Here is a 16,398-nt window from a genome sequence, read left to right as displayed (position 1 = left end):
CTCACCCTGACGTCCACACACCATGAGGAGACTGTCTACTAGCTACACCACATACCTTTCAATAAATGCTGCTCAACATACAACGCCACCTTCTCTGTCGGAATGACAAATAAATAAACAGCCACATGAAGCAAAAGCCAACACAACGTCTGTGGTTATGGTTTGCACAAATGCACAATGCCAACATGTTTCCTGGCGATGGGCTTGAACACGGACTGTACTGTAAATGATCTCACAATGAGCAGTATTTATAGATGCTTACGTCTGCCGACATGCTAGTTATTTGCCTCCCTCAGTGCGTCATTATTAAAAAGAATTGTCACTAAATTATGAATGAGTGTGCTCGCAGATGGCAGCCCCCCCGCTGACACGCTCTCTTCACATGTGTTGCTATGACACTGTCCAGATATTAACATCCCGTCTTGGCACTTGGATGTCACACACTTTGAGGGCGACCAACTCAGAGGCTGCTTATCTTTATGCACTCGGTCGCCCACCTTTCTGCAGTCTATTTCTCTCTCTCTCTCTCTTTCCTTTCTATTTGTCCTGAGGTCATTCGCTTACACTCACAGTGTTCATTATGCTTTTAATCACCAATTTTACAATTCTGTGGAGAAGTCAGGACAATGGATTGTTGCTCCAGGGCTTTGTGTCCAATAGGGCCTTTTGATGAAGGGCTCAAAGAACTGTGAGATTATTTTAATGCATTCATTCTTCAAACTTTCAATTCTGTTTTGCCGAACGACAGAAGAGGAAGTGGCCAGTAGAACGCCGCGTTCATCATCTGCCAACTGATTAGCGTGGGGGAAGTAACTGCTCAAGGATTACACACACAATACACACACGGGCCAGACTTTCTCCTGCCAGTTTGCATTTTGTCACAACACGTTGCTTTGCCTCGACATGTGACTTTATTTGAAGTCCCCCCCCCCCGACCCCCCCGCTAATCTTCAAGATGAGCGTGATCTATCGCAGATGTCAAGTGTTTTCTTTGTGCCGGGTGAGATGAAGCAAACTATTGTTATTGAGGGCTTACTGTAATATGATGCGTTTGATTTCACATTTGTACTGTAACTCTGCGCTTTGGGCTGATACAATGATTACAGTGTGGGGACTTTAATCCTTCCACATATACTGGCTGACAGAAGGCTGCAGCCTCCGTAATGCCTCTTACATGGTCAGAAGGATCTTCTAAATAATGCAAAGTCTGGACAAAAGCCTCACCAGACGATAAGCCTAATAATTAAACTTGCTTTTGTTCGCAGTGCACACAGATTACCTTCCCTATTATGATTGTACGCGCTTATTCGCTTGATCATTTAGTCTTTAAAAGATCCGAAAACCGTGAAAGGTGGCGTCTTCAAATGTCTCGTTCAAAGCTCCACGATGTTTAGTTTGCAGTGATGGGAAACAGACAGAATCAGTAAATCAACAAACTGGAGAAGCTTTGTTGTTAAATGATTAACCAGTTGTCAAAATATCTGTTGATTATTTTTTCTGTTGAAAGACAGATTTATAGTCTTTTATTAGGAGAAGTAATGAATAACGGTGGAGGTAAACAACATAGAAAGGGCGTTTTTTTGTGAGTATTTTATCATGTAATCCTTTCTTATATGTCTTCAAGATTTGTCCAGAAAACAGCTGAGCAGGAGAGTGTTCTTGAAAGCAAAAGTGAAAGTGTCAGTCAGCATACGCAGGCTGTTGATCTTTACACTTGAATTCACCGTGAATCTAAATCATTGGTCTACTCTTTCCCCCTCCCTCCCGTCCCTTTTGCTCTCCCTCTCTGAAACTTTCTGTTTCTAACATTGGTAAGAGATAGAGCTCCCAAAAAAACCAAGAAGAAGACATCAGTCGTCAGCGAAGGAAGGTGGATCCATAGTGGAGGAGTGGCAGCAGTAATAGTGTGTGGACTTTCTCCTGACCACCGTCTGAAGGAGCTCTCCAGTCGACCCCCCTCTGATTAGAATCGCTCCCCGTCTCAATCCTCCCTCCAGCTGGACCAGACTGAACCAGTCTGAGTCGAAAGCACTCGGGGCGAGTGCTCTGGTGTGCTGCCATGTCCTCTGCACTCAGGAGACAAACAGCCCCTTAGCTGTACTTAATGCATCCAACCAACAACATTTCAGGTGCACTCCATGAAATGCTCCCTCCGTATTGCCTCTCTGGAGCCTGTGCTCTGTCGTTTTCTACCTGACTGATCACAAATAAAAAGCAATGTGACATCTGGCAGTCACTGTGGCTGTCTGACACAAACTATTTCATAGAATAGAATGGAGCGAGTGTTTTACTCCACAAATATTGATACCGCGACCAAATTCTTAGTTTGTTTTCACCCTCCTTTTCTTCATCCGTCTTGTATTGTTGAGGACAATTGAAATGGAGTTCTTTAAAGCTGGCTTCTCACTGCAGGCTCCTGTATGTTGGCTGTCAGCTAACGCACTGCATGCTAATACCAACTGTCATGTGAAGGAGGTCGTCCTGAGCTCAATGTCAAGAAGGCCTATTCTGCAGGACTTTTGTTATTTTGTTATTTATGACTCTCAAGGAAAATCACCTTCCAGGTAAAAAAAAAAAGGCCAACCTTAACAAAACGCAGCGTTAAAATACGACTGGTCAGCATTCAGGGGTCTGCAGAAATTAGTTGTACATCTGTGGTCGTCCCAGTGGGAGGACTGACCCAATAACCAGCAGGAATGTCACAGAGGTTTCTGTTCTCTGCACAAAAAGGGTCTGTTGTCCATGTTTCCCCTTCAGCTTGTGTACCATTCACATTTACACTGACATGACCTGATAAAACACACACACACACACACACACACACACACACACACACACACACGCGCGCATTGGTGTGAATAAGCACAAAGACACACTTCATGGAAACCTTTCCCCGGCTGCTCACTTGAGCACAACCGTTGCACATCGATATGAGAGAGCATGTTGGCTTCAGTTTTTGGCAGCTGTGATTTGCTATAATCTCTCAACTCTTGAAAGAAGAAAAGATACATTGACCCTCGTACAGCATGAGCCAGCGTCGGTAAAACACACCATGAGTCCATTAACTGGCTAATGTTATAATGTTATAATGTTTATAATGTCCAGTGATAGAGTATTTAAACCTTCATAAAGTTTGGAACTCATAAACATGCTTTGATACTTGACTTTTAATCTCTTGTATGGTCAGGATTCGAGAAAAACAGTGGATCCTACATTTCCCAAAATGCAACTTGATAGCATTTTCATTCCTGAGACCTGATAACCCTGAAGCCGTCATGATGATTACTCTCTCAGACTCCAGAGCAACAGATGACTTTATACATCTGTTTTCACAAGCTGAGCAATATGTTCCTCATGAATAACTGAACAACTGTACATACAACAGTACTTAAACATACAACAGTACTTAAACATACAACAGTACATAAACATACAACAGTACTTAAACATACAACAGTACTTAAACATACAACAGTACATAAACATACAACAGTACTTAAACATACAACAGTACATACACATACAACAGTACATAAACATACACCAGTACATACACATACAACAGTACATACACATACAACAGTACTTAAACATACAACAGTACATACACATACAACAGTACATAAACATACAACAGTACTTAAACATACAACAGTACATACACATACAACAGTACATACACATACAACAGTACATAAACATACAACAGTACATACACATACAACAGTACATAAACATACAACAGTACATACACATACAACAGTACATAAACATACAACAGTACTTAAACATACAACAGTACATACACATACAACAGTACATAAACATACAACAGTACTTAAACATACAACAGTACTTAAACATACAACAGTACTTAAACATACAACAGTACATAAACATACAACAGTACATAAACATACAACAGTACTTAAACATACAACAGTACTTAAACATACAACAGTACATAAACATACAACAGTACATAAACATACAACAGTACTTAAACATACAACAGTACATAAACATACAACAGTACTTAAACATACAACAGTACATAAACATACAACAGTACATAAACATACAACAGTACTTAAACATACAACAGTACATAAACATACAACAGTACTTAAACATACAACAGTACATAAACATACAACAGTACATAAACATACAACAGTACATACACATACAACAGTACTTAAACATACAACAGTACATAAACATACAACAGTACTTAAACATACAACAGTACTTAAACATACAACAGTACATACACATACAACAGTACTTAAACATACAACAGTACATACACATACAACAGTACTTAAACATACAACAGTACATAAATATACAACAGTACTTAAACATACAACAGTACATAAATATACAACAGTACTTAAACATACAACAGTACATAAATATACAACAGTACTTAAACATACAACAGTACATAAACATACAACAGTACATACACATACAACAGTACTTAAACGTACAACAGTACTTAAACATACAACAGTACATAAACATACAACAGTACTTAAACATACAACAGTACTTAAACATACAACAGTACATAAACATACAACAGTACATAAACATACAACAGTACTTAAACATACAACAGTACTTAAACATACAACAGTACATAAACATACAATAGTACATACACATACAACAGTACATAAACATACAATAGTACATACACATACAACAGTACATAAACATACAACAGTACATAAACATACAACAGTACATACACATACAACAGTACTTAAACATACAATAGTACATAAACATACAACAGTACATAGACGTAATTGGTTCACTTTGATGATAAAAAGTGTGTTTCCTACTGACATGAATCACCACAAGTTGTCTTTACATGTCCTGCTCCTCACATGTATAAACTGCATTCACAGGAAACAGCTACATCCCATCTTAATGTTACATGCATGATGTATGCAGGTGAAATTGAACATGAGCTATGATAGCCACCGGGGCTAAAGAGACAAGAGCCCGCCTCCCACAGAAACTCAAACGGAGAAGGCGTCCCGGCCGCACCGCTTGATTGACAGGTGATCTGTGAGCGACGCGGCGCGGAGACGCCGCACCGCCGCACCGAAGCACCGCAAATGAGTGGAGAAATGAATAATGATCTCACAGATTACAGCTCATGGTTATGCACAGAACAGCCTCTGTCTCGCTGATGCATTCTGATTAGCATTATTGAGGTTGGATCCATCGCGTCAGATGTGAGGAGGACGCCTCACTGCTTTCTAATATTGGGCATAAACAGCCTTGGATGTTGAACCGGTGGACTGGAGTCATCCCAGTGGCGTCCTAAAGGCCTGGCGAGGAGCGAAGGCGGAGCTCGAAGGAGGCGACGCGGGAGCACACATTTGCACACATTGCTCTCATGATTCAGGAAAATCACGAACGTAGAACGCTGGATATCTTCTTTTTTTTTCTTTTTTTTATTTGCTTTTAATTCTTTTCACATCACGTTGTCAGTTTGAGTGACAGGTGGCAGAACATTTCAGGGTCTGTCTCCCCGCTTCCACGTGAGGCTGTCAGAGTTTTACTGGGATCCACTCAGTCTGCGGCAGAGAGGCTGCTCCCAGGTGGTTTGCTGCTGTCTGCCTGTCTTGAAAGTGCTGTGCGTCTGCAGGGCAAAGAGAGAAAGAGAGGGGATGGTGTGGTGGGGATGAGGGGGAGTGGGGGGGTCCTCATGGACCTCTCCCAGCCCGGCGTCTAGAGGATTTTACACCATTTCATCTCAAAAATGGAAATGTCACGGCTCGGTACGTCTCCCCAACAATTGGAATCTGGGCCAGTGCTTTATTTATTTAATTTCCCATCGTTCTTGTATAAGCGGCACTCTCCTTCATATTACATTGTTGTTATTGTGACTTTGTCTTTCTCTGGCACTCTTTTTTCTTTTTCCATCCCTCTGTATCCCTTCCTCCTCCCCCTCTTCTTCTCCCTCCGTCTCCCATGGAAACACTGCAGGGATCCTGCCAACAGGTCGTTCCCGATAGGGTTGAGCGGTTCCAACGCGAGACGGTGTCAGGGAGGAGGAGAGGGAAGGGGTCTGCAAGGGTTAGGATGAGAAAGAGACCCAGCTGGATGGAAAAGAAAGAGATAGAGAACTTTCTGATTGTTGGTGAAGGGGAGGGGGGGATGTGAGATTGAGAGAGAGAGAGAGAGAGAGGGAGATGAGGATTAGAACCGGTTTGTCCTGAATGCTCGTAATGAGCTCGCCCAGTGTTGTAGGTGAGTGGGATGTTTGTGGTCACGCATCATGGCGACTCCAACGCGTGAAAGCAAAGATGACCCTTAATGACAGAATTCTTTTTTTAGTCATCCTTGTGTGGGCTCGTCCCAAGGATTGGCGCTGCGCGTGCTGCAACATGAAAGAGCAATTTCACAGCTTCAGAATATTCTCTTTTATGTGCATTCCAATTTCATACCCGCTGCTGGAGTTTTTTAATTTTTTTTTCTTCATGTCTTGCCGCTGTATACCCAACACTGTTACAACTCTCAAACAGCCAGTGTGTCTCACGCGGGGTCATCGAGAAAACAAGGAAGGAGAACGCTTCACAAATGTGTCCTTTTGCGAGAGCGTTTGATGAAATTCAAACGTGCGTTGACGAGGACCCGAAAGCCGCTGGAGGTTTGACAAAGCAAACAAAATCACTTTGCTTAAGATCAGACAAGGTCACACATAACAGGCCGGTCGTTGGTTCATCTCCATCACATCCATTATCCCCTCCCACCCTGTGTTGTTCCAGCTCCTGTGTGACACAGTGCTGTCCGAACTCATTAATGCAAAGCCTTTGGGGGCCATTGAGTGTTGACAGATCCCAAACGGGGTTAACAACACCCCATCCCTTACCCTGACACCACGCGTACTCATGCTCCTTATTTTTCCTCAGGAGCTATGATCTTCTTGGACCTTACGAGGCGTTAATGCCCCCCCCCCCTCCGCTGCTCGTGTGAAAGCTGTAATTATGCCTCAGATGATTATTGATTCCCTACAGTTTTTTACTGCGCATTAATCTCCAGGTATCCCTTCATGTCTAAGTGACACGGCGAGACTCGAAGATGCCGCGTCGGTTGGGTCGCTAAAGGCGCTGGGCTCAAAATGTCTGACGATAGATTTGTCCTCGCAGGTACTTCATCGACCGGCACACGGACCTGGAGAGGCAGTTCAACATCAACGTGGACGACGGGAAGATCACGCTGGCCAAGCCGCTGGACCGGGAGACGGACATGTGGCACAACATCACGGTGACCGCCACGGAAGTCCGTAAGTGACCTCTCCCGTGAGCGCGGCACCCCGTGCATCCTAATGTTTTAAAATCCTCACACTATTAGACATTCATTGGCATGCGCGTTCTTTCAAAAAAAAAGCCGGGGGAAGCGCAGGGAATCACGTACGGAGTCTCCTTCTCCCGAACGACTTTGCGGGGTTGTCTCAGTCAAAGGAGTCACTGACCTGCTGCACACAATCCTCTGTTCGACAGAACGGCGCTTTGTAAAGCGGCGCTTTTTAATCGCTCCGAGAGTATGGCACAAACAATTAGCGTTTGAATCCACGGAGGCATTAAATACGTTAATTTGCTGAGTTTTGATTGAATTAAACAGCTCAGTAGTCAATTTGTGGAAGTGCGAGAACATTAAGACGTATCAAATAAACAGTTTTAAAGACATGCTCCAGAGTGGATTGCTCCAACGCCAGCATCCATTACAGATTAAAGAACATCTGCGAACCGCAAAACTCACTGACTACGTCGAAAATCTTGCCGGCAGAGCTGCAAACAGCTCCAGCCGTATGTAAGGCTCTATTTGCATACAGATTGTTTCAGGGGCGCTGTATGTTGTGATAAAGCTTAATGTAGCCCTTAAAGCTATTGGAATAGAACTGCACACAGCTTGTAACTTGTGTTTCCCCCCCTGTCCTCTTCCTCTCTCCATCTCGCTCTCCTTCTCCCTCCGTACCTCATCTTCCATCCGTCCCTTTCTTCCCTTAATCAAAGGAAACACACATTAATTGTCGGAGTAAATGAAAGCCCAAAACGCTGTCATAATGTTTTTGGGCCGCGCGGCACAGACGCATCCCGCCATGGCAGCAGCCCGGTGGAGGAATTGAACGTGTCTCATTTGATAAGCCGGTTGCCTTGTCATTTCCTTGCAGCCGCACATTTAAAGCGTGTTCGTGCCTCCTGGCAAAGTAACTGTGGCTCCAGATAGTGGCATCTCTGAGAACACCTAATAGGAATTTGCCAAAATAAATATGGCAGTTTTGCTCCTCTTCACGGATGGGAGGGAAGCCGGTGTCTGCTCTGGCGTGAAGAGGAATAGATGTGTTCCCACTTCTATCCTGATGCCATTTGCCACCCAAACGGAGGCGCGTTCTGCCGCCTCGCACCAGTTGACATCTGACTAATCAGACTCTATTCCCTGTCTGCTGCTGGGCGAAAGTCACTTTTGAAGGGAGGGGGTTCTGTCTACCTCTCTCCCTCTCTCCCTCTGCCCTAATCCATCTATCACTGTCTATCAGACTGTCAATTTCCTCTTCTCACTGCTTACCTCTTCTTCAACTCATCTCCCAGCCCGTCTGGTGCCCTTGATATTCTGACGCATTCTGCCCTCTGCAATGTGTGGATGTTTCATTTTGTGATACAAAAGAATAAAAGGTGAACAAAAAAACAGTTAAAGTGAGATATATAAATGTCTAAAGAAGGAAGACCACAGATCATTTCAGAGATGAAAAGTTAAATTCATAGGCAATAAGCAGCCTGGTTCGCTAGAGATGTATTACAAGGAGTGACGCACAGAGCAGGTATAACAATGAGTATAACGAGCGAGACAGTCCACAAGATGTAGGTGGGAGGGGTGGAACAAACACAGGACTTTCACCCAGGAGACCGTTGTCAATGTCCTCTGTAACAAAGATATTGATTATGTTCTTTACGTAACGTAGTTGTAAGAGCAGTTAGTGTTCATTTACATTAGTAGCATAGTTATGGTTGTGACATAAAGTAGTAAACTTTTTATTTTACCACAAAACACGTTTCTTTTTTTATCTTAACCGAGTAGATTTGCTGCCTCAACCTATCCAATCGTTTCACGTTAATCAGGCAGCATCGTGTGTTTCTGCAACGTGACACAAGATCTGGAATGTGATTATGAAACATGTTTGGGTCATAAATGTAGAAACATGGTTTGCAGAAACATACAATGGCAAAAAAAATATCTGCCGACTGGTTTATCATATCGTCTGGTATGACACGTAGCTTTCTGTGTGGTAGCTAATGTTAGCAAACGGTGGATATGTATTTCCTTAATAACATGAATGAGTATGTGCTGACTTTACATCACTCCTGATACTTTTACTACTAAAGATAGTTCTTTAATAAACACGATGATGTCTTTCAAGCAATTGGCCCGAGAGAGACTTGGGAAATGAAAGGAAATTCAGTTTTCCATTATCTTGTAATTGCAGTGAACGCTCCTCTTTAAAACTAGTTTCAAACCAAACATTTAAACAGTTACTATGATTAAAAAAGCCCTTTGATTAAATGACAAAAACTCTGAGAGTCTTCACTTGCTATTGGCTATTCATTCGTCTTATGAGGTGACAGTTGGACCAAGCCTTACAAAGACAAACAATTACATAAATCAAGAAGAAAACTAAACACACCAGTGTTATTGGCCACGCTGACACATTAATGCATTATTGCTTTAAAAGTTGGCATTTGCACTACTGATTAATAAATGCACCCGTTGACGGGGACACTCAAAACGGACTGTCAATTACCAGTGATGAATAATTCCAATCAAAATCTAATCTAATTAAACTGCCTTTTATTGTCTTTTTAGACTTCAGTTACCAATGACTCATTAATATGCATATTTTAACCCTCATGTTTTAAACATTGCAGTGTACTGGGGATTTTCAAAAGCACTTTGAATGGGATTTCTTTTCATTTTTTTCTCCTCTGTTCCCTAGAATCCTGTTTTGCATCACTGATAGCAGCTGAAATGTAGATTGATGTGTCTTATCATCCGTCTTTCCATCAGCTCAGGAAATGAAGGGAGAAATAAAGATTGAAAATAAAGGACATTTAAACTAGGTCAAAGAATCTACCTGGAATCTCATGTGTAACCTTGTTATTTTTGGTAGTTTATATTTAGCTCATTGTCTTTTATATCTATCTATCTATCTATCTATCTATCTATCTATCTATCTATCTATCTATCTATCTATCTTTCTATTTATCTATTTCCTTCACACTAGGAAACCACAGTCAGATATCGAGAGCCATTGTGGCCATCAGAGTGATGGACATTAACGACAATGCCCCTGAGTTTGCAACTGAATACGAGGCCTTCCTGTGTGAAAATGGAAAACCTGGACAGGTAAGGAAAGAATATTGAATTCATCAACCCAGTGATCCCTCTCTCTCTCTCTCTCTCTCTCTCTCTCTCTCTCTCTCTATTTCTCTCTCTCTCCTCCCCTGTAATGATTGGTGAATTTATGGCGTATTTATTTCCCTGGGAAAGCACAGTGGTGGGAGTACCCCTGCCCCGCCCCCCGCCCTGCAGCAACAGCCCTCCCTCGACACAGTGTGTGTGTGTGTGTGTGTGTGTGGACAGAGGGGAAATGAGAGCAGTCAGGATTGATCAGAGTGGATCATAATTCAAGCCTGTCTTTCATGTCCTCCTCCAGATGGCTCAATGCCTCCCCCATGCCAGAATATCTGGACAAGTACTTAGCATTCTCCTTCTCATCAATCGACCTCATTCAGGGGACCTGTGTACGTACAATAGGGAGCTCTATTGAAAGGAAAGAGAGGAGCCGCGAAAAAAAAAGAAAGAAGGGGAAACTGTCCTGCAGGGCCAGAATTCTAATTTCCAATCAATCATAGAGACGTACGGCACGATAAGACCTATGATGACAGATTAACAGATAGAGCCAGGAGCCTGAAAGTGTGGCAGACTAGACAGGACCTCATTGATAATAATCTCAAACTCCAGGAATGAATAGGGCATATATTTCATCAGGCGTGATTCAGCCAGTATTAGACTGAGGCAATGTGCGGCAGGAGAAACAGAGTAATGAATAGGCTGCCTCCTGTAATGACTTTGAGCCCTCCACTGTATATCTTCTCGTCTCCCGACGCAGGTGATCCAGACTGTCAGCGCGGTGGACAAAGACGACCCGATCCAGGGCCACTACTTTGACTACCGTCTGGTCCCGGAGATGCTCAACAATCCCAATTTCACCATCAAGAACAACCAAGGTGAGCAACAAAAGGAATCGCGGAGAAATCACCCTCTTTTTTTTGTGGCAGAATGACTGAAGTTTCTGTAAATTTCTCCAATGGCTTTCCAGTCTAATCTCCAACCCGCCCGCGTTAGCCGTGCTCGAGATGAGATCTGGTGGATCAGTGTAGCTCACAATTAGCAGATGTGAAATTGTGTGGACACCAGCTTCTTTTTTACTCCCCAGTGCGTTTTGAGGGAAACTAAATGACTGGGATCCAAATGGCTTTTCCCTGGTAGTCTTGTAGCTCAATGTAGGGTGACGTCCTAGGAGCTGCGTTGCAGCGCGGCAGATGGTGCTGAATTTATTTGCTAAATACTCAAATTGGTTTATTTGCCCGTTTGTCTTCATTCCATTCCCTTTCTCCTGCCTCTCCTCTCCTCCTCCATAACCGGCTCCGAACAGGCTGTGTTCATGATGACATTGTGTAATGTTTTCGGCTCGGGGCAAATCATCTTCATATGGCACTAGCCTTCTGTTTCCACGCCGAGGCTGCAGGCTAACCTACTGCAGGAGTCCATACAAAAATCAGGTCATCAAATGGACGCGCCGGTCTTTCGACAAACATACAAAAACCTTTTACTTCTGAAGTAGGTACGTTAGCAGGCAGGAAGTGTAATAATGACACATTGAGCAGTAACCAAAGGAAAATTAATCATGTTTTTTTTCTGTCACACACGCATAATAACCCTGTCTGGAAATGGAAAGTCAAAATGAAGGGCTCTTTAACGGGCTAAGGCTTGCTGCAAAGTGCTCAGTATTAACAGCGGATCAAGCTCAGCATGTATTAAACTTGCAGGTTCCTGAACCCTGCCCTTTTGTTAAGAAGAGATTTAATAGTTTCTTAAGATGATGTAACAGATAAAAACCCCGCTGGAAATGTTTCACCAGTAAAAGCCGGAAAAAAAACTCTTGCTTTTTTTTCTCATTTGCCTGAAACCACAGTAAACATATGTTGTGCTCCTGCTCTCTATAACACACACAGCAACGACCACTTGTCTGTGGCATTGCCGATTGCAAACAGAGAAAAGAAGCCCGTCTGCACCGTATCCCCCAGCACTTCAGGACCATTTCTATCTGAATCGGCAGCTGTGGGAGACACTTGAGTGTAAAGCGTCAGCCTCCCGTGAGCCTCGGTGGCTTGCTTTTGTTTGCGATGATGGTTCTAATTGTAGGGATCGCACAGCGGAGAGGTTAAGGGCCGCCCACACCGAGGAAGATGGCTGAGCTTCTGACCGGCTGTACGCAAGATATCGAGCTCTCTGACAAGTCTGCGTCCAGCAGGCGGGGTTGCATCAGAGCAGAGCGGCCCAGACTCAGTAATTGAGGCAACATACTTCCACCACGCTGCCAAGAAAGAAATTCTGCTGATACAGAGTCTTCTTTCTGAAGTTAAACTCCTGAGCAACAAAATGCAGATGTGGCCTAACTTGCGGCGGCTAATGTTGGCAAACATTACTGAGTCAGTTCAGTTACTTTATCCCTCCTACTGATGCTAATGTGTTAGCCTTTAGCAGCACCCCGTGAGCATCACTTGTTAGCACGGTGTCTGCTGTTTAGTGAAAGTAACATTTTTAAGCTCCAACTGAAGAAATAAAAATCACAATGCCAACTGAACTATAATAGCATGATGTTTTATTCTGCCACAGTGGACCAGTCACATTGCTCTTTGAGAAAGATTCTGTTTTTTTTTTCCAGATACCTGGTTACCACATTATTGTTAAATTATTGATTGACAAAACCCCTTAGCTTTGAGTCTAATGTTCCCTTCTACCCCGTCAATCATGGAGACCTGTCTCGTGAAGGAGCTCCCAGACAGACATCCACATCGCGAAAAGTGATTGCTGATGATTTCTGACTGTGCGGGCTAATTATCTAGCTAGCTAGCTAAAGCACACCGAACAGCGTACAAACCTACCCGCCAAATGTCGGTTTAGATGTTAATTCTTGTCGTCATTTTCCTGTAATACTTCTACCAAGACAACAATGTTCTTTCTTAGCGTGTTTGCTTCATATGCAAGTGCTTGTGTGCTTTATTAGCTTTGCACTATTTAGTAGGTTACATGTATTGTGAATAATTAAGTAGCGACCAATTATTTAATGTCAGTGTTGCGCACACGTGAAACACTGCTCCATTTACATATATAATTAAATATGCACAGTACCACTGCACATTCTGCACAACAGTACTTTTAAACACAGTGCAGCGTGAATAAATCAGACACACTTAGTGCGGCGGGCGGTGAGAAGGTTTGTTGGCGTTCTTCTTCTTCTTCTTCTCGGTACCGGCTCGTATTGCTGTGTGCCGTTGCTCACTTCATCTTCAGAGACTTCAGAAGTGCAGAAAGTTTTTTCAGACGGTCGGTGTCACTTCTGCTGTCACCGCTGTCATTTGGAAACCTCCCACATCTTAAGTTATTTATAGTGAAAAATGTATTTGAGTAAGCTTTTGCTTTTGTTATGGCGATGATTAATATTTAATATGTAAACAGTTCTTCTTTTTTTTCCATCTGAATCTATCAGTCGCGAGATGAAACACTTTTAATGTGCCCTAATATGTAAAAAGAAAAAGAGGGGTTATCGGTGCAGCTGCTGTTCTCTTTGAGACGCAGCTTTTTCTTTCTGTGGATGAAGTGGAAGCAGGAAATGTTTAATTCTATTTTTAACATCAATAATCCCCAAGAAAATGACAATGACCTGTAGACAAGCACACGCCCTAATGGTTTATTACAGCATCGTAGATGCTGCCGAATGATCCAAATGAAACGGGACAAGTTGGTGCTCACAAAGCAGTGCGTACCACTTTGTGGCAGCTCTCTTAAGAAAATAAATCTGAGCATATGCTCACATGAATTACAGATTGTGCGGAGCAAATACTTCTATCGTTGAAGCATCGCGTCCTTTGATTAAGTTTGCTCTGTCAACGCGGCCCGCCGCTCTACATCAGCAGACCCGGTTGGTCCCCTCCCCCCTCGGCGCCCCCCTCAAGCGGAGGCAAAGGTTAGACCATCGGGAGTCTTGTACGTTTTCCACGAGATCAGCGGGAGTAGTTTCGTCTGTGGGATGCGAGCGTTTGATAATGTGAGCAGGGTAAGGAGAGCCAGCTAATGAGCAGACAGCTTCACAGAAGTGTCATCAAAGAGCAGCTGGCACCTTTCTGGGTCAACATGTGCCATCTTCTAAGTCAGTGTCGCCCGCCGCGGTCCCTTCATTGCTTCGGCTTTTCAAAGAGACGGGTTGGGGAGGGGGACGGGGGACTTGGGCTCGCCTTCCTTCAGAATTCCCAAATTGGACTGTCGAGGGGAAAAAAAGAGAAGGTGGCTGAAATCCATCTTGGAATGTGAGAATGACAGAGCTGAGTGACGATTGATGTGAAATGAGTTTACCCTCACGCTGCACTGATCCTCACCCGAAAGAATAACAGAACCGTTGCTCCCATGAATAATAAAGACTTCTTTTTGTTCCGCAAACACACACGTTCATCTCTGGCTTTACCTCGTTCTCTCTCTGACAGACAATTCAATCAGCGTGTTGGCAAAGCACGATACCTTCCGGCGACAGAAGCAGGAGATGTACTTCCTGCCCATCATCGTGACGGACAACGGGAGCCCGCCGATGAGCAGCACCAACACCTTGACCATCCGAGTGTGCGGGTGCAGTAAGGACGGCGTAGTTCAGTCCTGCAACGTGGAGGCCTACGTCCTGCCCATCGGCCTGAGCATGGGCGCGCTCATCGCCATCCTGGCCTGCATCATACTGCTGTTAGGTGAGGTATTTCTTTTTTGCATTGCGGTATTAGTGCCGTGAAGTGAAGCACATTCAGCCTTTTTGTTATCTCACCTCAATCAATTAATTATGGAAGCCTGTTCCCGCACAAAAAAAAATCATAATTATGAGATAATAAAGACTTTTTATCTCATAATTACGACTTTATTATCTCATAATTTTGACTTTATTATCTCATAATTATGACTTTATATATCATAATCTTGACTTTATTATCTCATAATTATGACTTTATTATGTCATAATTTCGACTTTATTATGTCATAATTATGACTTTATCTCATAATTTCGACTTTATTATCTCATAATTATGACTTTTCATCTCATAATTTCGACTTTATTATCTCATATTGATGATTTTTTGTCTCATAATTTCGATATCATAAATATGAGCTAATAAAGTCAAAACTTTTATGTATTTTATTTTATGCGTAAACGGGCTTCCATATTATCTGCTTGTACTAACAGAAAATCCTCTTGTCAAAAGCTTGACCTAGACTTCTTCCTCTTCCTTCCCTTTTTCTTTCCGCGTGTCTTTCTGACAGTAATAGTAGTACTTTTTGTGACCCTGAGGAGACACAAAAACGAGCCTCTGATTATAAAGGATGACGAGGATGTAAGGGAGAATATCATCCGCTACGATGACGAGGGCGGCGGCGAGGAGGACACGGAGGCCTTCGACATCGCCACGCTGCAGAACCCGGACGGCATCAACGGCTACCTGCCGCGCAAGGACATCAAGCCCGACCTGCAGTTCATGCCGCGGGCCGGCCAGCACTCGGGCCCCAACGGCGTGGACGTGGACGAGTTCATCAACGTGCGGCTCCACGAGGCAGACAATGATCCCACGGCGCCGCCTTACGACTCCATCCAGATCTATGGGTACGAGGGTCGGGGATCCATCGCCGGCTCCCTCAGTTCGCTGGAGACGGCGTCGTCGGACTCGGACCAGAACTATGACTATCTCAGAGAGTGGGGCCCGCGCTTCAGAAGACTTGGGGAGCTCTACTCTGTGGGCGAGAGCGACCGCGAGACCTGACCTCTTGTTTGTTTAGAAGAAGAGACTTTTCCGATTTCTTTTCCGTCCACATACTTGTGTATTAAACGCTAGGGGGGTTGCTGGCTTTTAGAAACAGGTGTTCAAAAAAGTAAAAAAAAAACAAAAAAACAGTTAATAACAAGGGAGGCCACCTTTTTGTATTCTTGTTAGAGTGAGGTATAGCAGTCGTCATCCACTACGTCAAGCGCATTGTAATTGTTGAGCCAAACAATGTCTT

General features: G+C 43.4%; 1 protein-coding gene across 1 annotated transcript in view; it reads left to right on the top strand.

The window, feature by feature from the left end:
• Positions 1-16,160, top strand: part of cdh8 (cadherin 8) — a gene marked incomplete at both ends in the record, with an annotated part of 93,199 nt that extends 77,039 nt beyond the window's left edge. Inside the window, 5 exons of the mRNA XM_079216897.1 lie at positions 7,176-7,312; positions 10,307-10,428; positions 11,195-11,312; positions 14,850-15,101; positions 15,667-16,160. Of these exons, the coding sequence (XP_079073023.1) occupies positions 7,176-7,312; positions 10,307-10,428; positions 11,195-11,312; positions 14,850-15,101; positions 15,667-16,160 (1,123 nt within the window). The remainder of the gene's footprint in view (positions 1-7,175; positions 7,313-10,306; positions 10,429-11,194; positions 11,313-14,849; positions 15,102-15,666) is intronic.
• Positions 16,161-16,398: the final 238 nt, after the last annotated feature.

Source organism: Taurulus bubalis, assembly GCF_910589615.1.
Source record: "Taurulus bubalis genome assembly, chromosome: 4".
NCBI lineage: Eukaryota > Metazoa > Chordata > Actinopteri > Perciformes > Cottidae > Taurulus > Taurulus bubalis.
Note: the sequence above shows the minus strand (reverse complement) of the source record. Positions and strands in the feature narration are given on the sequence as shown.